Source organism: Macaca mulatta, chromosome 16, assembly GCF_049350105.2.
Source record: "Macaca mulatta isolate MMU2019108-1 chromosome 16, T2T-MMU8v2.0, whole genome shotgun sequence".
Lineage (NCBI taxonomy): Eukaryota > Metazoa > Chordata > Mammalia > Primates > Cercopithecidae > Macaca > Macaca mulatta.
Genome location: NC_133421.1, coordinates 38356861 through 38378715, shown reverse-complemented (window position 1 = coordinate 38378715; position 21855 = coordinate 38356861). Strand labels below are relative to the sequence as shown.

The following is a 21855-nucleotide window of genomic DNA, read 5'->3' as shown; positions in this document are numbered from 1 at the left end:
GATTACTGGTGTGAGCCACCTCACCTGGCCATATGGATATCTATATGCACTTGTAATAGCATTCCTCCAAGAAAAATTTATTAAGGAAGAAATGTTGGTGAAAATGTTAAATTTGGAGAGCTATTGCCAGATTTCAGTCTTAAAATCTACAGTTCAGCTGGGTGTGGTGGGGGGCCAATGTGGGCAGATCACTTGAGGTCAGAAGTTCAAGACCAGCCTGGTCAACATGGCAAAACCCCGTCTCTACTAAAGATACAAAAATTAGCCAGGCGTGGTGGCATGTTCTTGTAACCCAGCTACTCGGGAGGCTGAGGTGGGAGAATTGCTTGAACCTGGGAGGCAGAGGTTGCAGTGAGCTGAGATTATGCCACTGCACTGCAGCATAGGCAACAAAGAGAGACTCTGTCTGAAAAAAAAACAAAAAACAAAAATTTTGAATTCACACTCCTACCAGTGTATGAGAGGGCTTGTTTAGCCATACCATCATCAACACTGGCTATTACCAACCATTTTAATTCCTGTCAGACTGATAGGTAAAAAAAATCTCACACTCATTTGTTGTTGTTTTGCTTTGTTTTTTGCTATTAAATTGAGTGTCTTTTCAAACGTTAATTGCCTAGTCCACTGAGCAATAACAAAGCATTTTTACAAGTTAAGATTTATCTGGGGGTGTTTTCCTGGGAGGGTGCTGATTATCTTTACAAACCAGATTAAGATATTTCCTGTGTATGTCCTCCACAGCAAACAGCGGCATAACAAACTATGGAGATCTCATTCAGATAGTGACCTCTCAGACCACCACGAACCCATCTGCAAACCTGGGCTAGAACTCAACAAGAAGGAGATCACCACCTCAGCAGACCAGATTGCTGAGGTGAAGACCATGGAGAGTCACCCACCCATACCTCCTGTCTTTGTGGAACATGTGGTCCCACAAGATGCAAATCAGAAAGGCCTATGTACCAAAGAAAGAATGATCTGCTTGGAGTTTACTTCTACGGAATTTCATGCTGGACAGATTGAGGATGAATTAAACTTAAATGACATCAATGGATGCTCATCAGGGTGTTGTCTGAATGAATCAAAATTTCCTCTTGACAACTGCCATGCATCCAAAGCCTTAATTCAGCCTGGACATGTCCCAGAAATGGCCAACAAGTTTCCAGACTTAACAGTGGAAGATTTGGAGACAGACGCACTGAAAGCAGACATGAATGTCCACCTACTGCCTATGGAAGAATTGACATCTCGACTGAAAGACCTCCCCATGTCCCCTGATCCTGAGTCACCAAGCCCCCAACCCAGTTGCCAGACTGAAATCTCAGATTTCAGTACAGATCGCATTGACTTTTTTAGTGCCCTAGAGAAGTTTGTGGAGCTCTCCCAAGAAACCCGGTCACGATCTTTTTCCCATTCAAGGATGGAGGAACTGGGTGGAGGAAGGAGTGAGAGCTGTCGACTGTCAGTGGTAGAAGTAGCCCCTTCCAAAGTGACAACTGATGACCAGAGAAGCAGCTCTTTGAGTAATACTCCCCATGCATCAGAAGAATCTTCAATGGATGAGGAACAGTCAAAGGTAAAAATTGTCTTTGTAGTTTTCCACCTAATGAAGTTCTCTTCAAAGGTAAAGTATTTGGGATTCTGTTATGTTTATTTTTGATGGAGAATCTGCCTGAGATTTTCCTTGAAAACTTAGGGTTTAAATATTTTTTAAAGAATTTGCCTTTTAGGAATTTACGTTTCTGGTGTCATTGGAAGCACTTCTAAGAGGGGATGACAGAGGAAGGAGTGAACCAAAAACAAGTGTCCTGGCTGAACAATGAGAAGCCCAAAGATGGCCGGGCACGGTGGCTCACACCTGTAATCCCAGCACTTTGGGAGGCCAAGGCAGGCGGATCACAAGGTCAGGAGATTGAGACCATCCTGACCAACATGGTGAAACCCCATCTCTGCTAAAAATACAAAAATTAGCTGGGTGTGGTGGCGTGTGCCTGTAGTCCCAGCTACTTGGGAGGCTGAGGCAGGAGAATCGCTTGAACCCGGGAGGCAGAGGTTGCAGTAAGCCGAGATCGCGCCACTGCACTCCAGCCTGGCAACAGAGTGAGCCTTCATCTCAAAAAAAAAAAAAAAGAGAATCAAAAGGAAATGAATTTGCCAGCAGACAGAATCCTAAAATTCTTTGTGGATTTTAGGATACTCTTACAAGCCATCTCAAACCAGGGAAAGAATCACTATATCACATCAATTCTAAGACTCACACTTATTCTAAGACTCACAAGTTATTCATATTTTGATACTTCTGACATCTTAAATACTTAATACAATATAGTAGTTGGGGAATAAACTGTGACAGATTTACTCTAACATACCAAACTTCACTTAATGATTTTAGTGGAGCTAGTCATAGATTCTTTGCATCTCCTGATGTCTGTCTGCTTATATTTACCACTTTGTCCATTAACGATTTGTTCTCTCTCCTTAACTACCCCACTGTGATTCTTGCCTCTGCTTCTGTCTTTTCACCACCCCCAAAGCTGTGCCTCTGTTTCCTTTCTACTGAGAAGGCAGACTGCTTGTGCTCTCCTTTGGACCAGTGACTATAGCAGCACTGACAGAAATAGCCTTCTCCACAGTCCCTGGTCATATGAGCACTCCTTCCATGGCCCATGCACATACAGGGCCCACTGTGGCTTCTCTCCCAGTCTTGGCAAGTTTGCCTCTGCCTGATGTCATGGCACATTTCCCCCAAAGGCATTACTGACCCTGTTAGATTATACTAACTATGACTCTCTTTTGAAGGAGAAAGACCAGAACAGTTCCAAGGAAATATACTTTGAAGCCTTATAAAAATGTTAACTAGATTGATACTCATAATGATACTACTTTAAGAGGTATCCAAGGGCTATTCCCAGATTTTGAGATTCTTCTGTTTTTTGTTTTGTTTTGTTTTGTTTTGTTTTTTTACAGTAGGACTTGATTTTGCATTGGTCAGTATTCTTTGGCCTTGTTCTAAATCCATCTGGGAATTTATAGCTGGTAAAATAGTAAAATACTAGAGAGTTATGGTTTCTAAGTTTGCTAAGGCATGTGACTGTGTAAGCCAAGTAAACCTTTCCCAGAAGGAACCATGTGAAACTTAGAGATTGGGTAGTCAGACAGTGCATTCTCCCTGCTTGTAGGTACTGGGATGCTGCTGCTAGCGGAAGCAGTGAGAGGATGTGAGTGAAAGCTAGCAAGACAGAGGAGTGAAGAGAACAGTGAGTCTCCAAATCAGAAATCAAATGATAGCCTCGTCCATCTAGCTCTATCACCAGGACATATCTAAGGACGTATCTTAGCCTTGAATGGAACTCTTTCCCTCAGATAGGTTAGGATCAAACTGAAAGTTGATAGGCCATGGGGGAAAGGTTTCATTTACTACAGTGTGGCCTGAATCCTGGAGGCTCATAGTCTTAGGAAAATATAGATTATAGGAGACTCCAAAAATATTTGCTTTTCATTTGGGAGCAAAGTTTTGGATTGGAATTCTGCTTGAGTAAACAGAACAGAAAGTTTAGTAGAGAATAACACAACCTATCACAAATTTTATGTCTAGCCTTGATGAATCCAGTTTTTTCTTGTAGTCTGACAAAACAGATGGGTAGAGTACGGTCCCAGGAACTCTATGATTGGTATTCTCATAGTCAGATAGGTTGTCCTGGATCAGAGGATTAATAAGCAGAAAATCAAGCATTTTCAGTTAGACTACAATTTGCCATAATCTTCTCACTACTTTCTCTTCTTAGGCAATTTCAGAACTGGTCAGCCCAGACATCTTCATGCAATCTCACTTGGAAAATGCAATTTCAGTCAAAGAAATTGTCACTGAAATTGAGTCCATCAGTCAAGGAGTTGGACAGATTCAACTGAAAGGAGACATCTTATCCAACCCGTGCCATACACCAAAGAAGAACAGCATCCATGAGCTGCTCTTTGAGAGGGCCCAGACCCCAGAGAACAAACCTGGACATCTGGAGCAAGACGAGGGCTCCTGCACAGCCCAGCCTGAACTAGCCAAAGACTCAGGGATGTGCAACCCAGAAGGCTGCCTAACCACATGCTCATCTACAGCAGACTTGGAAGAAGGGGAACCAGCTGAGGGGGAACAAGAGCTCCAGGGCTCAGGGATGCACCCAGGTGCCAAGTGGTACCCTGGGTCTGTGAGGCGAGCCACCTTGGAGTTTGAAGAGCGCTTACGGCAGGAGCAAGAGCATCATGGTGCTGCCTCAACATGTACCTCATTGTCCACTCGTAAGAATTCAAAGAATGATTCTTCTGTGGCAGACCTGGCACCAAAAGGGAAGAGTGACGAAGCCACCCCAGAACATTCATTTGTCCCCAAGGAACCAGAGATGAGCAAAGGCAAAGGGAAATACAGTGGGCCTGAGGCTGGCTCACTGTCCCATTCTGAGCAGAATGCCACTGTTCCAGCTCCCAAGGTGCTGGGGTTTGACCACTTGCCAGCTCCTCAGGAGGGCCCAGGGTCGGATACTGGAACACAGCAGGAAGGAGTCCTGAAGGATCTGAGGACTGTGATTCCATACCAGGAGTCTGAGACACAGGCAGTCCCTCTTCCCCTTCCCAAGAGGGTAGAAATCATTGAGTATACCCACACAGTTACATCACCCAATCACGCTGGGCCAGGGAGTGAAATAGCCACTGGCGAGAAGAGCGGAGAGCAAGGACTAAGGAAAGTGAACGTGGAAAAATCTGTCACTGTGCTCTGCACACTGGATGAAAATCTAAACAGGACTCTGGACCCCAACCAGGTTTCTCTGCACCCCCAAGTGCTACCTCCGCCTCATTCTTCCTCTCCTGAGCACAACAGGCCCACTGACCACCCGACCTCCACGCTGAGTAGCCCTGAAGACAGAGGCAGCAGCCTGTCAACAGCCCTGGAGACAGCGGCACCTTTTGTCAGTCATACAACCCACTTACTGTCTGCCAGTTTGGATTACCTGCATCCCCAGACTATGGTTCACCTGGAGGGCTTCACAGAGCAGAGCAGCACCACAGATGAGCCCTCTGCAGAACAGGTTAGCTGGGAAGAAAGTCAGGACAGCCCTCTCTCCAGTGGCAGTGAGGTGCCATATAAGGACTCCCAGCTGAGTAGCGCAGACCTAAGTTTAATTAGCAAACTTGGTGACAACACTGGGGAGTTACAGGAGAAACTGGACCCATTGCCTGTAGCCTGTCGACTACCACATAGCTCTAGTAGTGAAAACATAAAGGGTCTCAGCCACAGCCCCGGTGTGGTGAAGGAGCGTGCTAAAGAAATCGAGTCTCGAGTGGTTTTCCAGGCAGGGCTCACCAAACCATCCCAAATGAGGCGCTCAGCTTCTCTCGCCAAATTAGGTTACTTGGACCTCTGTAAAGACTGCTTACCAGAGAGGGAGCCTGCCTCCTGTGAATCCCCTCATCTCAAACTGCTTCAGCCTTTCCTCAGAACAGACTCAGGCATGCATGCCATGGAGGACCAAGAGTCCCTAGAAAACCCAGGTGCCCCCCACAACCCAGAGCCCACCAAGTATTTTGTAGAACAGCTCACAACAACAGAGTGTATTGTGCAGAGCAAGCCAGTGGAGAGGCCCCTTGTGCAGTATGCCAAAGAATTTGGTTCCAGTCAGCAGTGTTTGCTTCCCAGGGCAGGACCTGAATTGACTAGTTCTGAAGGAGGCCTTCCCATGCTACAGACCCAGGGACTGCAGTGTGCATGCCCAGCTCCAGGGCTGGCCGTGGCACCCCGTCAGCAACACGGCAGAACTCACCCCCTTAGGAGACAGAAAAAGGCAAATGACAAAAAACGGACAACCAACCCCTTCTATAATACCATGTGATTCTGAGCCTACACATGTGACTTTCTAGAAGAAATGTTTGTAAAAGGGGCAGGTGTAATATGTAAGGAACATGCACTTTATTGGTTAATTTTATAATATTTTGGTCATTTTACTGTTTCTGGCGCATGCAGGGTTTGGGTTTTCAGTGTGTATGTGTGTGTATATGTAAGGGGAAAGAGAGCTTGATCTGGATGGCAAGACCGTTTATCATTTTTTATTTTAAAAAAATCAAACCTCAAAAAAGTCATTTTCAGAGAACACCTTTATCAAAGGCAAATTGCTGTTTTTCAGTCAGCTGCCACCTGCCTCTCATTTTGCCCTCTGAGAAAAGGCATGGTTCCTTGATTGAGGGAAGGAAACAGATTCGGAGGAAATTATTTGGAGATAAAGCTGGGAATTGGAAATGTTCCCCTGCCTTTGTGATGATGGTTTGGTTTCCAGACCTGAGGCATCCAATGGGCTAAAGGGCAGCCAGAAGTCAGAGGGCTCTCAGCCTTTGTCCAGCCGCAGCCCTTTAGAGTTCCTGAAGGAGGCAGGTTCCGCTTTGCTTTAAAAGAGGATCTTCCGGTATTCCAGAGTGTATCATTACAGTAAGGCATGATAATGGCCAGCTCTGCAAATTTATCATATAGTTTCTTCCCCAAGAAAATTATTTTTGAAATTAAAACAGGACCCCAAATCCAAGTGGTCTTCTGTAGAGGAAAGCATGATAAGAGGAGGAAGACATAAAGTTGGGGGTGGAGAGGCTGCTGCCCAGAAACTGCTGGGTTGGTGGATCCACACAGATGGGCATCTTGGCTCTCCCTACCAGAAAAATGTGCCTGCAGTGTCCTCCCAACTGAAAACAACAGTGACATGTTTGAAAAGCAGCAATCGAAAGTCAGTGTGTTCTTGTAAAATGAATACGTATGTAGGGTTTTAACCCTTCCATTACTTGAATAATTCTTTGGGCCTTCTGAGTTTAATGGCCATATTTTCTTCCAGTTTATTTTCCTTCCCCATGCTGTTGTCCCCATGCTGCCTATTTTTTTAAATTTCATAGATTATATTTGAATTGTTAACATTACATATGTTTAACATCCATTGAATGCAATATTTTATTTTCGGTATTATCACTGTTAACACTTTTTTTCCTTTTCCTGGAAGGTTTGTCATTTCTCTAAAGTTTGTACACAGTATTTATGTACATAATATTGTCACTGTCTTACAGTGTCTTGTTGTTCATTATGTAGGGTATTTTTGATTTATTCTTTTTAAGAAGGAGTAGAGTTGCAACTGGAAAACACACAGACACCGGAAATAAAACTGTTGGGTGTTGATAGGAATCTGTACAGTATGTTGATGGTGGTTGTAGTTGTTTAAATGGAGACTTCTAATCACCAGCTCCTGCCAAATTATGCATTAGTAACTTCTTCCTCAGAGACACCCCTAAAGGCTCCCATTAGGTTACAGCGTGACTGAAAGCTGATTTCTTTCTGAGACTGAAATCCCAGAACATTGTTTGCCAGTATCTCAACCACAACCAGGAAGTATACGTGAGTTGCTCAGAGTGGAAGCTTCTAGTGGAGGCTGAAGGCCACAGGGGAGGCCTCAGCCAGGGGCAGGTGCCCACAGTGACTCCATTTAGGATGCTGTCGCTTTGCTACTGTTGTGGAGATCCTTAACGCAGCAGCACCTGCCATAAACAAGCCTCTTGTAGCTTCTTACAGAAGACAGATTTAGTCTAGCATGAAACACCTCTGCAGCTCACTAAAACTGAAGAGGCTTGCAGATTTGCTTTCTGTTAGCTTTCGTTGATGTCCACATTACTGAGGATTGACTGAGTACAGACTGGAGACAGGTTTTTGGCTCGTCACAACACTGAAGAGGAAAATACAAATGCACAGACTGTCAGCGTGATGTCAGAGGCTAGAGTTTGGTGGGGGCAGATGGCAGGGTAACCCAAAAGATGGAGAAAAGGTAGACGGGGCCACTGGGGCTTAAGAGGAGCTGTGAAGTTGTGTGGAAGCCGAGGTTGGGTCTGACATCACTGTCAGGAGGCGGGTTGGACAGAAACCACTTGCTAAAAGCATCTTTATGGTGTAGTGATTATGTGTATCCTGTGCTGTTGCTCAGTAGTTTCCTTGAATGTTCAAGTATATCATCCACACAGTTTTGTGATTCCTGGATATTTGTGTGTTGTAAAGTGTTTTGTTAGGTGGTATGAACTAATGTGAAGAGGCTTGAGACAGGGTTATGGATTTCCAGGGCTCTTCCATCTAGAATGCCCTGCCTTCTTGAAGCAGTTCCACCACCAATATGATGGGGAAGGGCAGGAAATTGTGGCAGAGTGGGGAGAGGATTTGCCTGGAAGTTCAGAGAATGGCATCCACTCATGGTAACCCCTTACCATGATGACATCCCACACACTAAGAGGTACAAGCAGGACCAGAGTTTTGGACTTTTCCCTCTTCTCCCCTCCACTGTGTTTAATGTTCACTCATTGCATTAAATAACAACAAAGATGGGACAAAACCCACTAATGCTGTGGGGAAAAAAATTTTTTAAGAGCAAAGGAAAGTCTTTCTGCCTTTTTATAATTACATTTTTTTTTATCGTTTAATTTACCTGCCTAATAAACATCTTCTACAGAGTGTCTGTAATTCAGCCATGCCAAGGAGTGTTTGCCAGCCTTTTCAGACTCCCAGAATTGGGTGTTCCTGGGTTATTTACACAGCTGAGCAGTGTCCAGGGGAGGTGCGTAATGAACTGTCAAGGACTTTGCAGACTGTCTTCTCTTCAGACTCTTTTATAATCTCCAGTGGCCTCTTTCCCTTTTCTTCTGTGCATGGAAAGCCCAGACCTGAAAGAGCAGATAGACTGGCAAAGATGAATAGGAAACACTTTGACTCTTGCCCAGTGTCTACCTCTCTCTCTCTCTCTTTCTCTTTCTCTCAACCACCAATAGACTCTCACTTATTTTGGAGGAGTGTGTGTGCATGTGTACACATATGTACATATGTAAAAAGAGTTGATGTTTTGATGCATGGGGTAAAAGCTCCAGAAGCATACAGAACTTGAGCTGAACCTGGTCAGTAGAAAGGGAAACCCCAACCTTTCTTGATTTTTGGAAACACCCAGGAGTAATGGATACTCTAGTAGACATGTGGTACTATAGTACTGTAATACTCATCTCTCCTAATTTTAGTTGCCTTTCAGATTCTAAATGTTTGGGATCATTCCTATCATCTCAGTCTCTTCAGGATCTTTAGTATTTTCCTGGTTCTGAGGAGGCTTGAGACAGGGTTATGGATTTCTTGATTCTGTCTTTATCCCTACTGATAGTTCCTCTTTCTAATTTTCTAACTACCCAGAGCTCCAAGGACAGCCTGAAGATCTCAGTGCCCCAGGCTTTGAGCCCCCTGCTCACAGGCCCCAGACAGATGCTGTTGGGTAAACCCAAAGCTTCCTATGAGAAGCTTCTGAGATGTAGCAGGTCACAGAAGTGTTCACCTGTTTCATCTGAGGATTTCAGTTCTGAAGCGATCTAGGCATGTTTGGTAAAAATGTTTTTGTGAGAGTTCTTTTTTTAAGAACACATTATGCAAAAAGTCACTTTTAAGGGCATTTAAAAATTTTTAAATAAAGCCATTCTTTGGCTTTTTTGGACTATTTGTGGATGCTTTGTTTACATTTTGAATATTAAAATGTGCATCATCCTGTCGGCCACACAGTCCTGCAGGCATCAGTGCCCTAGCTGTCCTGTGAGTCCTCATGCAGAGCAGTGCCATCATGGTCAGCCCTTGTGAATAAGTGGGTATACCCTGAAGCTGACTTCCATCTATGTCCTGCCCTCCCATCCAGCACTCTCTATGGAAATAGTTGTCATTTCCTCAGTGATGGTGTGTCTTATAGTGATGGTTGTAATGGTGAATGGCTAGTGTCATTTTGTTTAATTTTGTTTTGCTTTTGATGGTGGATAAGATGAAATTTTAGCTGTTTCAGCATCAATCCAACTTAAAAGCATCTTGGACTTTGTTTTCCCTTCCTAACTAAAAGATCAAGGCATGTTTTAGACACAAGCATATTTGCTGTCTCAACTCCTCTGACACCCATATTAGGAAAAGGCCTGCCACCAAAGCAGGAAGCTGCACACTCCTAACCCTTCTCCCAGGGTGTGGGGTCCCTTGACGCCATGAAAAGCTATTGCAAGGTGCTTCTGTACTTTTCCAGCCTGGAAATGGAGGGTGACTAGCCCTGGTTCCTGCTATGAGAAGATAACCAGCCTCATTTTCTCAGTGCCCCAGAGATCTAGGATAGGATTTCTAAACTGGAATCATCCTTAATCAGCTTGAAGATCCCCTAAGAGGCATTTGACTGGTGCTGCCATCTGTGTCCTCAAAGCAATGCTGGTGGCAGCGTCCTGTGTACACGTGCAGAGCTAATACCCAAACTAAAACCTGGGTAACTGGCCCTGAAGTGCTTGTAAGCCCACAGGGAAATGTTTGAATTTTACGTTTTGTTGGGTTTTGGTTTGCTTGGCATATCTAAAGGTGCCTTTTCTTTTATTTTATTTTATTTTTTTTTCTTTCTGCTTTGTTTTGCAGGACTTGTTCTAACATGGAAAACAAGTCCAGAAGACTCCTTCTGACTGTTACCTTTGCCCCAAGCCACCCCAAACTTTTATGCTCACATTTTATTAAAGCAGGTGCTCCCTGGAATCTCTGGGACCTTTTTGAGGCATTTGAAGCAGAATATAGAGTGGTCTCATCTCCTTCCTTAATCTTCCTGGTGGTTGGGATGTTCCACTTGTATCATAGATTTTTTTATTACTGATGTGCTCCGCTGTTTTTAAATGTGAACTTGTGCGCAAATGTGCAGATTCAATGTTCTTGTTACAGATTGAATAAATTTTTATTTTGAAGATGAAACGTGTACTTACTTCATCAGATGCAATAAAGGAGGGGGGTGCTGGAGAAGGAGGGAGGGTCAGAAGAAGAAACACAGTGAACAGCAGTAGTTTTCAATGATTGATCCCAATCATGTCACCCTGAAGAGAGAGCTGAGCCCCCAAAAATAAATGAAACACCTCAGCCCACTGAAAAATTTCTAGAAATGGGACATGAACATCTTGAGATATTTAGTGGTGCCATTCATCACATACAAGGCAGGGCTATCATCTAGGAAGAGCTCAGTTTCCAGTTCCCAATTGCTAACAAAATTTGCTGAAGTTCCCCCCGCTCCCCCGCCAAAAGAGAAAAAACTGCTTTGAACTAAAGTCAGCCTGCTTCATTCTGAATCATCCATATCAAGTGGGAGGGGCACAGTGCTGGTCTTTAGCTGGAGTGCATGATGGTGAAGGTAAGGTCTTTCACCCTGGGATCCCTGACCAATCTAGATAAGCTCAGTCTTGGTTTTCTAGCCAAAGCAGATGGACCAAATCATGGCTAAGTTGCCAGCTACCTCATCCAGAAAATGGCTTCCTAAAAGATGAAATCCATGACTGTCTTCTATGGATTGCCGTTCAGAGATAACAGTTCAAAAGGGAGGCACGAAGCCCAAGTAGCTCCTTTCCTTGATTGGTTCTTCTTGCCTTAACTCTGCCCACTCACAGCTCTGCCAGGCCTTGGCAGCCAGAAGAAGGCTAGAGGGCAGGGCTGAGCTACGCCAGGCCCAAGCAAATATCTGAATCCCTGTACTCAGAAAGCACCACCCTTCCTAGATGATGGAACTGAAGGGAGCATGCATTGAAGGATTCCTGCTTCCTAGTCCCAAGCCCTTCCCTCTAGAAGGGAGTCTCTTGTTCTCTTTAAAGAGAAGGAGGGTGGGGTAGGGGAAACGCCATTTCAGAGGAGGCAGCACATAAAATCCCTACTCTGCTAAGGAGTGGCGCAGAGTTGGAAAGAGTCTGACCCAATCCTGTTTAGAGAGCTGTAAAAATATGGCGATTGAGCCAGGACTGGAACCAGTTTTTTAATTCATTCCAGGCATCCTTCCCTCTGTGCCACACAGTATAAACTCTGTTACGCTTTAGCTCAGCACTTGTGAGATAAAGTGGCACTGTCCTTCAGGGACAGATAGAAATGCGTGCTGCTGAAAGGCATGGACCAGATGCCAGACCACGTGGATAAGAATCATAGCTACATCAACTACCTGTTGAGGTTGTGATGGGTAAGTCACCTAACCTCTTTGTGGCTCAATTTCCTCAACTGTTAAATAGGGATAATAACAGTACCCACCTTAGAGGATTGTTTTTTGTTTGTGTGTGTGTGTGTGTGTGTGTGTTTTGAGACAGAGTCTCACTCTGTCACCCAGGCTGGAGTGCAGTGGCACGATCTCAGCTCACTGCAACCTCCGCCTCCCAAGTTCAAGCAATTCTTGTGTCTCAGCCTCCTGAGTAGCTGGGATTACAGGTGTGCACCACCACACCTGGCTAATTTTTGTATTTTTAGTAGAGATGGGGTTTTGCCATGTTGGCCAGGCTGGTCTCAAACTCCTGACCTCAGGTAATCCACCTGCCTCAGCCTCCCGAAGTGCTGGGAGTACAGGCATTAGCCACCTGCGACCAGCCTAGAGGATTGTTAAGAGTATGAAATTAATACGTATAAAGCCCTTAGAACAGTGCCAGTGCCTAGCACATAAGCATGGGTTATTGTTGTAAAGGAGCAACTGAGTCACTCAGGTATTTTCCTCCTAATCATGTGCCTGGAATCTTTAGGTAAAAGAGAGATGACTCATGTACCCTCATACCCTGCCCCCGCACCCCTATGCCAGGAGTTATTTCTGGAGCACTCGTAACGGTTTTTTATTCTGTTCCCCTACAAGCCACTGGCTCTTGATTTGAGTCTGTCCCTACAAGCCACCTGGACTCTTCCTGAGAAACAAAGGAGCCTTGTGGGGCCCTTCATGGTTTCTACCACCTTCCCTCCCCTTTCTCCCCCGTGCTGGTATCTGCCCTCCGGAACGCTGTGTTCCATTCACTCGCTCCCAGGTGTGCACTGGAGAGTGGGAAGGAATAACTGGTCCCAGATGCCCCTATGATCCAAGGGAAGAAATCCAGACAATGTGAAGACACTGGGTAGACTGGAGCTACGGGACTGGTTGGTCTTCACTGGCTGTATTTTGATTAGTTTATCTTTAATCTCCTTGACCTCGGTCAGCATTCAGTTCTGTGGATATTGGGGGATATGGGGGAAGTTAACCTGGAACACAGCTGGGCACCAATTCAAACAAGGCCCAGAAAACATTAGGGGTCTGGCCTCTGGGCTGGCTTCTCTGACCCCTAAAATGTGACTAGAGACCTGTGCTAGCCTCTTCCCCCGGCATCTGGAGGGGAGGGAGTGTCAAGGTGGGTTCACTTTACACTCGGTCCTCTCCTTGGTCTTTCAGCTGCTTCCTGCCCTGGTCCATGGAATCCCCTCTAATGGGGTGAAATGCCTAGCACACAGCCAGCATTTTAGGTTTCTCAAATGATCGCTATTGCTATTCATAACAATAACATTCGCAGCCCGGTGTCGGGTGCCCTCGCACTTGCCCTAGATCAGCCTGGGACCTCATCCTCTAGGGCCTCTTTCCCCCAGGGACGCCTGGACGTGCAGTCCCGCAGTCCCGGCCGGTCGGGACAGCTAAATTGGGAGCGCGATTGCGGCTGGAATGCGGGCGGAGGCACCTGATCTCGCACGGCTGCCGGCTCTAGGGGAGCACGCCCCCTCGCCGGTTCCCTCTCCAAGCGTCCTGCTCTGGGTCTGCGAACCCGAGCCTCCCCAGCTTACCCGGGAGTCACGGAGGGAGGGAAAGAGCGTGCGTACCCAGCACACAGCGGCACACTTACTTTTGATGCTTTTCCGAGGCCAGCGGAAGCTCGGAGCGCGGTCGGGAGCGCTCGACTTTCCCGCCGCTAGAGGGGGCGGGGCAACTTTGGTTCTGGCCCCGCCCCTAAGCTAGTCCCCACCCCCTCAGGTTGATGGCAGCAGCAGCTGGGGCTGCAGCGGCGCCGGGCCCTGGAGAGCCGCAGGCAGCGGCCTGAGTGTGGAGCCGGACACCCGGGTCCCAGATACTACGGACACCCGGAGAGCCGGCTCCTTCGCTCTGACGACTTCTTCCGCCCCCTACGCACTCGGGCCCCCTCCGCAGAGGATTCGCAGCGTGAGCGCCCCGCAGCCCGCTCAGGACCAGGTACCCAGCCCCCAACACGCGGCCGCCACCGCAGCCGGCGGAGCGGGCGGGGTCCCTGAGGGGCAGAGGTCTGCGCCCCCTCCCCCCGCGCCGCCAAATTCGGTTTCGGGCGGGGAGGACGTGGTGTCTATATTTGGCCAGCGCTCCCGGAGGGCGCAGACACCTCGTCTCGCAAGAACGCAGTGCTGGGGCAGGAGGCTGGAGAAGGGTGCGGGGAGGCCGGGCCTCAGGCTCGGGGCCGCAGACGTGCCTTGAAGGGCACGCGGATGCTGGGGCTGGGGTGGGGCAGGAGCTACTGGCTGGGGCTTTGGGAGTACTCAGTGTGTCATCTAGAGAGGCCCTAGCTGGAGAAAAGGCACCACACCCTCCCCATCCCTGCAAATCTGGCCTGGCCGCGGAGGGGGCAGGGGTGGAGGATGGGGTTGAGGATCCCCCCCCAGAAGAGTTCACTAGGAAGAAGGCCCAGCCAGGGCAGGGGACCCAGAGGAGAAACCGGACAAGCGTATGGTAGGCAAAAGCCGGAAGACCATGATCAGGGCTCCCTGGAGAAGCCAGTGCAGAGAGGAGTGGGAGAAGAGGGACCCACCTCACTCTGTGCTGCCACCCGTCCACCCACAAGGCATGGGATGAAAACACTAGCAGAAAGGACTCAGGTTGGCTGACAGGAGGAACTTCCCCTTTGGCAAATTTTTAGAAAAAGGCAAAACCCCATCTGCCTGAACTATTCCAGAGATGCAAGTTCGGGATCCTGTGGTGGTGCAGTCCTGGCCCCATACCTGGCTTTAAGCCAAGATCCAATGGTCAAGGCCTCTGCTTCTGGACAGGGTGCCTCTTGGAGCTACAATCACTTCCGTGAAGAGATGCTCATCAAGACTGTAGGAGCGGGGGTGGGGGGTGGGGGATGGAGGCGGGCAATGTGGCGTTGAGGCTCCTCCTAAAAACATTCCAACGTCCAGAAAGCTTTCAGTCCGTTAGGCTCCACAATCCCCTCAGCCTGGGTCTCTATGGAGAAGTCAGGCCCCAAATCCTAGCCCCTTACTGTAAACAGCATTTTACACAGCAAAATAACTTTCCCATACTCTGACCACCCTGAAGAAAGCTCCCTGCTTCTAGGACCAGACACTATATGGACTTATACCGGACTCCTGACCACATAACCCTTCTCATCAGCCACCCCCCCACTCCTCCTCCCTCCCACAGCTCACAGGACTAAGGACCAAAGGCATTTCTGGGCACTGAGATCCTACCTCTCTGCCCGCAGCTATGAGCAGACGTGTGGTTCGGCAAAGCAAGTTCCGCCATGTGTTTGGGCAGGCAGCAAAGGCCGACCAGGCCTATGAGGATATCCGTGTGTCCAAGGTCACATGGGACAGCTCCTTCTGTGCCGTCAACCCCAAATTCCTGGCCATTATTGTGGAGGCTGGAGGCGGCGGTGCCTTCATCGTCCTGCCTCTGGCCAAGGTGAGAGACCAGGGAAAGGAAGCAAGTGGGAAGACACTGGCTGGGGCCCCTGGGAACTCCCAAGGCAGCCTGTGTTCTCACCTAGTTGCATTCCACAGTCAGGAGAAGTGTCTGTGTGGATTGTCTCCTCCCTATTCCCCAAGCCCTCAAGGACCAGAGGGGAGGCCACCCCACCCCACCCTAACATCAGGGTGGCCTACTCCCACTCCCTAGCCCTCCCACCTCTCCACGCACCACCCCATTCCCAGCAGGGACCGGGAGGGGAGCCGGGTGATGGAGATGGTTGGGACACAGCACAGCCAAGCCTGGCCAGATTCCATCACTGCCTCTCCTAATGCCGCATCCCCTCATGTTTTGGGTGTGGAAAACCTCCTCCCTAGCCCAAGATGACCATTTGATTAAGTCACATCTCAGAGCAGCAAACTGAGGACAGGGTCAGGCTCTATCCAAAGAGTCCCTGGCTACCTCCAAGGGCTGTTGCAGTGAAATAGAAAGAAAGGGAAGGGAAAGGAAGGGGAACATGATACATGAGGCCAGAGCCCTCCTTACCCTTAGGATGGGGACCAGGCAATGACTGCCATGTTAGCTTCATAACCTTAAGCCCCTTGGCCATCCACATCCCAAGGATGACTCCCCCCCACCCCCAAGGTATGACCCTGACCTGGATTCTGGCCCCTACACCTTGTTAGGGGAGGCTCCACAGGGGGCAGGGTCAGGAAGAGGCCTGACAAAGCCAGTGACTCACCCTAGACAATGCAGACACCATCCTGGGACACAGGCCTCAGGGCTCAAATTTCAGCTGGAGCTGCCTCCTCCCCCAATATGTCTGCTCTTTCAGTACCACATAGCCACCCTCTCCCCCGCTGCCTGGTCTGGACTAGTGCCTGTCCCTGCAGAAGTCTCAGAACCCCCACAAGCAGCCTGTGAAGACCAAAAAATAGGTGGGCCCCCAACTCCCATTTGGCGATAGTAGGCACCAGGAATGCTTGCTGCTTGTGGTTCCAAGGTGAAAGTGGTCCACAAGGAAGAGATCTGCCAAGGGAGGCCAGCAAAGGGCTGTCCAGCACTACACTATTACCTTACCTTGACCTCTTCCACCAGGAGAATCCCACAGACATTTCAATAGGAGAACGGGCTGAAGAACAGCCTCCTCCAAGTAGGTGTCTTTGGAAGCGCACTGGACTGGAAAGTTCAAATCTCAGCTCTATGAGTATCTTGTTGTGTGTCCTTGGTGAGGCCATCTTACCTCTCTGTGTCAGAGTCCCTAATATTAAACTGTTTCAACTCTGCCTTCAGTAAAGTGCAGCAAGTGGACTGGATGGTGTTAGAAATGTGGAGAGGGATCTGCAAAAAGAAAATAGATAATAGGGAATTGAGGTGTAAGCAGATCTGCTACCCACCCCCTAAAAACCACATAGGAGAGTAGCCCCACATCTTCCTCTCCAACCCCTCAGACAGGGCGAGTGGATAAGAACTACCCACTGGTCACTGGGCACACTGCCCCTGTGCTGGATATTGACTGGTGTCCACACAATGACAATGTCATCGCCAGTGCCTCAGACGACACCACCATCATGGTAGGAGCCAGGGGGCTACTGCTGGGCAGTTGAGCAGGGGAGCAGGGAAGGCTGCCTCACCTGTGCTGGGGAAGGTGCTAAGGGTGGTAATAAGGGAGGTGCTTGGTCCCAGAGCCCTGCCCTGCCCAGCTCCCAGACTATTTTTAGCTACATGCCTACCCCTTCCCAGGATGCACTGCTTAGGACTAATTATAGCCATGGCCAACGTGGTGCCTGCAGAGCAGCAGGGCAGCGCTCTGAAGTCTCCCTGCTGGAGTGAATGGGAGGTCTCTGGAGAGCTGGCAGTGCCCCCTCCTGGCTCTCAGCATGCGCCACCACATCTTGCCCTGCATTTCACCCTTACCACTCAAGAGAGCCGGCAGGGAAGCACAGGGTGGCTCCTCATTCCACCTACCATATGCCTTTTCTTCCTACCCAGGTGTGGCAGATTCCAGACTATACCCCCATGCGCAACATTACGGAACCTATCATCACACTTGAGGGCCACTCCAAGCGTGTGGGCATCCTCTCCTGGCACCCTACTGCCAGGAATGTCCTGCTCAGTGCAGGTCTGGGGGCAAGGGAGGGGTCCCCCATAGATGGGTGGGTGGTGGCAAAGGCGGGACCCAGGTGACCATGCCTGGCCACTCTGGGCAGGTGGTGACAATATGATCATCATCTGGAATGTGGGCACCGGGGAGGTGCTGCTGAGCCTGGATGATATGCACCCAGACGTCATCCACAGTGTGTGCTGGAACAGCAACGGTAGCCTGCTAGCCACCACCTGCAAGGACAAGACCTTGCGCATCATTGACCCCAGAAAAGGCCAAGTGGTGGCGGTGAGTGCCTGGCCTAGCCACTCCCCAGCATCCCCTGACCAGTGGCCAGCTGTCAGCACCTTGTACCCACCATTATCAGAGCCCCTGGTCCTGGCTTTCACCTGTCACATCCCTGCTCCAGAGACTAGCCCTCTTCCCCCGTCTCTGCAACCACAGGTCTCTGCCCTAAGTAAGCCCCCAGCCTGCAATTCTCTGCCCGGCTCCTGTTCCCTCCCCTCCCTTGCATCTCAGAAGCTCAGAGAAGGGCTCCTCGCTTTGGGATTGAGGAGGGGAGAAGCTGGAAACTCCACCCTCCCACCAGAACCTGCATGAAACCTGAGCTCCCGGACCCCTCTCCTCTCAGCCGGCACCCAGACGCATCTTCCAGGGTCTGGGGCCTGACACTGGCTCGAGGGCTGGCCCTTTCTCCTTGTGGACCCGCTGGGCGGGGGATGGGGGGCAACCCTCGCATGTTGCTTATCCCAGCCGGGTGCCCTGGGTGGGCTGAGGCCCTGGCCTCGCCGGCCTCAGTCTAACCTGGGGTGCGGGTGCGTGGGCCGCTTGCATGTCTGCGTGGAGCACAAGCGCCGAGCGCGGTCGGGCGGGCGCGCGGGCGCTCTAACCCACTAACCCCGCGAGCAGGAGAGAGCCCGGCCTCACGAGGGCGCCCGCCCGCTGCGGGCTGTCTTCACCGCAGACGGGAAGCTGCTCAGCACCGGCTTCAGCAGGATGAGTGAGCGGCAGCTCGCGCTCTGGGACCCGGTAGGCCAGGCCGCGCCGGGCGCGCTAGCTCGCTCCTTCGCTGGGTCCGCCGGGAGCGCCTTCCCTGGCTGTGGCTGGCGCCCAAGAGGCCCGAGCTGAGCGGGGAGCTCCCCGTTCAGGAAAAGCCTCGCTGCGACTCCGGGGAGCCAGCAGACACCCCTGCTCTAGGGATCGGCCTTTGAGCGCGCTTAAGGGTTCGGGATCGGCTGAGAGCCGCGTGCCTCCTGCTCTCTCCAGGCGCGGATGCTCTCCAGGTCAGGGGCCAGCCGTGGCCCCGCAGGAAGCTGAGTGCTTAGGCCCCTTTTGTCTCTTCCCCGCCTCCGCTCCTCCACCCCGGACACCCAAGTCAGCAAGCTGGTTGCTCGTCCCTCCATGCTGCTCAGAGCAGGCGGCTGGGTGATGTCCCTCCCTGTCTCCCCCTCCCCCCAGGAGAGGTTTGCGGCCCACGAGGGGATGAGGCCCATGCGGGCCGTCTTCACGCGACAGGGCCATATCTTCACCACCGGCTTCACCCGCATGAGCCAGCGAGAGCTGGGCCTGTGGGACCCGGTAACGCAGCTGGAGGCTTGGGGTGTGTGCCCCGGGGACTGGCATCACGGGAGAGTGGCCAGGCGCCCCCCACCCGCAGGGCATGCCCACCTGGACAGGACTGAAGGCTGCTGCCACCTCTGCAGCGCCTGCCATTCTCACACCCACCCCTCTGCCCAGTTTTGCTGCGTCGCGTGAAGGATCCTGCGCTGGCGCCCCCACCTGGTGATGCCGAGTCCCTGGGGGTGGTTTGCTGTGACTGCATGCGGCGCGCAGCGGGTATATGTGCCCGGGAGGAGGAGCGATGTGCGCAGGGGAGGAGAAGAGACGTGCCCAGGGGAGGGGCCTGCAACTCTGGTCACTAGAGGTTTGGGGCATACGGTCTGGGAAGGCCAGGAAGCGTAAAGGGGCTTCTGGGGGTCCCGAAGTAGCACGGGAGGGTGGGGCAGGGCTGGTCACGCCTCCTGTACTCGGGCAGAACAACTTCGAGGAGCCAGTGGCACTGCAGGAGATGGACACAAGCAACGGGGTCCTATTGCCCTTTTACGATCCCGACTCCAGCATCGTCTACCTGTGTGGCAAGGTGCTCACGGCCGGGCAGGGAGAACACGGGGCTGGATGGAGATATGGAGGGCCTTGTCCCGGCGCGCCCCTGAACCGACTGGTTTTGCAGGGCGACAGCAGCATTCGGTACTTTGAGATTACCGACGAGCCGCCTTTCGTGCACTACCTGAACACGTTCAGCAGCAAAGAGCCGCAGCGGGGCATGGGTTTCATGCCCAAAAGGGGACTGGATGTCAGCAAGTGTGAGATCGCCCGGTCAGCGGCCTTGGCCCCTCCCGAACACCTGCCCGCCTCTGTCCCCTACTCATGTCGGGTCCTAGCCACGGGGCTTCCCCAGTAATGCAGTGCTTTGGAAAAGGGGGACAGGGGGATAAGACAGTTCTGTTTCAGTGCCAGACCCACTGCTCACTAGCCTTACATTCTCAACTTCAGTCTTTTACTATAGAACCAATAATGTGTGTAATGTGCAATATGCATGGTAGGCGCTCAGCAAGTGTTGGCCTCCAACCCCCTTGGTCTTAGACAGGAGAAGTTAAGGACGTGGAAGTCTGCGGGGGTGCTGAACCCTGCTCCCTTATAGGTTCTACAAGCTACACGAAAGAAAGTGTGAACCTATCATCATGACTGTGCCCCGCAAGGTGAGGGGCCGGGAGAAGGGTTGGGCAGGGCTACTAGGCGGAAGGGAGCGGAGCAGGCCCCGCACCCCTCTCACGCAGGTCCCCCTGTCCCACCCACCCCCGCAGTCAGACCTGTTCCAGGACGATCTGTACCCGGATACGCCGGGCCTGGAGCCGGCCCTAGAAGCGGACGAATGGCTATCCGGTCAGGACGCCGATCCGGTGCTCATTTCGCTGAGGGACGGCTACGTGCCTCCGAAGCACCGCGAGCTCCGGGTCACGAAGCGCAACATCCTGGACGTGCGCCCGCCCTCCGTCCCCCGCCGCAGCCAGTCATCCAGCGACGCCCCCTTGTCGGTAAGATCGACCCTGCTGCACCCTGGCCCAATCTACATCTCCCCCTACCGCCCCTATACGACACGGCCTCTCCGTCCTCCGCCCCAGCAGCAGCACACCTTGGAGACGCTGCTGGAGGAGATCAAGGCCCTCCGCGAGCGGGTGCAGGCCCAGGAGCAGCGCATCACGGCTCTGGAGAACATGCTGTGCGAGCTGGTGGACGGCACGGACTAGCCCGGCGCGCCAGGCAGGCGGAGCGGGGCGGGGAGCACAAGCTCGGCCCCGCCCCAGCTATTGGTCCCGGACCCCGCCCTCTTGGGCTGGGGCCGGGGGCGGGACTGGGAGGGGAACTCCGCCCCTCGCGGGAGACCGTAACTCTTGGAGCACAGGGGAGACCCATGTCGGTCCGGCGGAAGCTGGACGGCGCGCCTCGTCTGGGACTCGGCTGGAACTGGCCTAGGGAGGTCTGGGGGGGGACCAGCAATGGTGCTGCACGGCGAGGTGGTGTCCCCCTTTGTCCTCTGCCCAGGGCAGGGAAAGTGCTTAGTATTTACGCGATGCTTGGGGACATTGGAGCCTGAGCTTGACCTCAGATGGGTGGCGATTTGATGGGTCCCCCCAGGCTGGGGAAAATGACAGCGCTTCTCCTAATCAGCTCACTGGTTTCCATCACCCTGAGTGGTAAACCAGATGGGCGTCACCCCAGTTCTGCAGACACATACACATCCCGTTTGCTGCAGAGCCGGACCCAGTTACACCCACAGAGGTCTGTGGTAGAGAGTTCTCTTCCTTCTTTCCAGCGACAGGGGCGAGGGCGGCTTCCTCGCGGCAGCCCCCGCGGAGAAATCTTGAGAGAAGTGGCATGAGAAATTAGGTTCATCACAAATACACACACACTGCCCCCCAACCCTCTGCTGTTGCCTCTCTCAGAAAAACAAGACGTACTGAATGAAACATTTTACTAAGCGTTCAGTCTGTGCCTCCTGCATGGGTGGGAGTGAGGGGAACAAGACCCCCAGCCTCTGCAAATGCTACCCCCATGCTCCTGGGAGACCTGGCGATGCACTCCGGGGCTCAGGGCCCACCAGGCAGCCTCTTACCCTAGAGCTCTCCCCACTCTGAGGTTCAGAAGGACCCCAACCCACACCGTAGGTGTTCCCCCCAGTAAAGTCAGGTAGCAAAA

At 51.3% G+C, this 21855-nt stretch overlaps 2 protein-coding genes across 52 annotated transcripts in view; both read left to right on the top strand.

The window, feature by feature from the left end:
- SSH2 (slingshot protein phosphatase 2) overlaps window positions 1–10786 on the top strand; it is a 306298-nt gene extending 295512 nt beyond the window's left edge. For 17 of the 18 annotated variants that reach the window (XM_015118966.3, XM_077970690.1, XM_015118964.3 and 14 more), the window contains 2 exons: window positions 742–1576; window positions 3786–10786. In XM_015118966.3, coding sequence (XP_014974452.3) covers window positions 742–1576; window positions 3786–5876 — 2926 coding nt within the window. In that variant the 3' untranslated portion in view covers window positions 5877–10786. The remainder of the gene's footprint in view (window positions 1–741; window positions 1577–3785) is intronic. The other variant, XR_013406258.1, reaches the window with a different exon arrangement.
- A 3011-nt stretch (window positions 10787–13797) lies between these two features.
- CORO6 (coronin 6) lies at window positions 13798–21855 on the top strand. 34 transcript variants are annotated; one of them, XM_077969150.1, is made up of 12 exons: window positions 13798–14030; window positions 15292–15491; window positions 16946–17068; window positions 17487–17616; window positions 17705–17886; window positions 19057–19176; window positions 19336–19434; window positions 19634–19738; window positions 19829–19974; window positions 20300–20357; window positions 20463–20693; window positions 20784–21855. In XM_077969150.1, exons 7-12 carry the CDS (start codon window positions 19384–19386, stop codon window positions 20904–20906), a joined length of 714 nt encoding a protein of 237 aa, XP_077825276.1. In that variant the 5' UTR covers window positions 13798–14030; window positions 15292–15491; window positions 16946–17068; window positions 17487–17616; window positions 17705–17886; window positions 19057–19176; window positions 19336–19383; the 3' UTR covers window positions 20907–21855.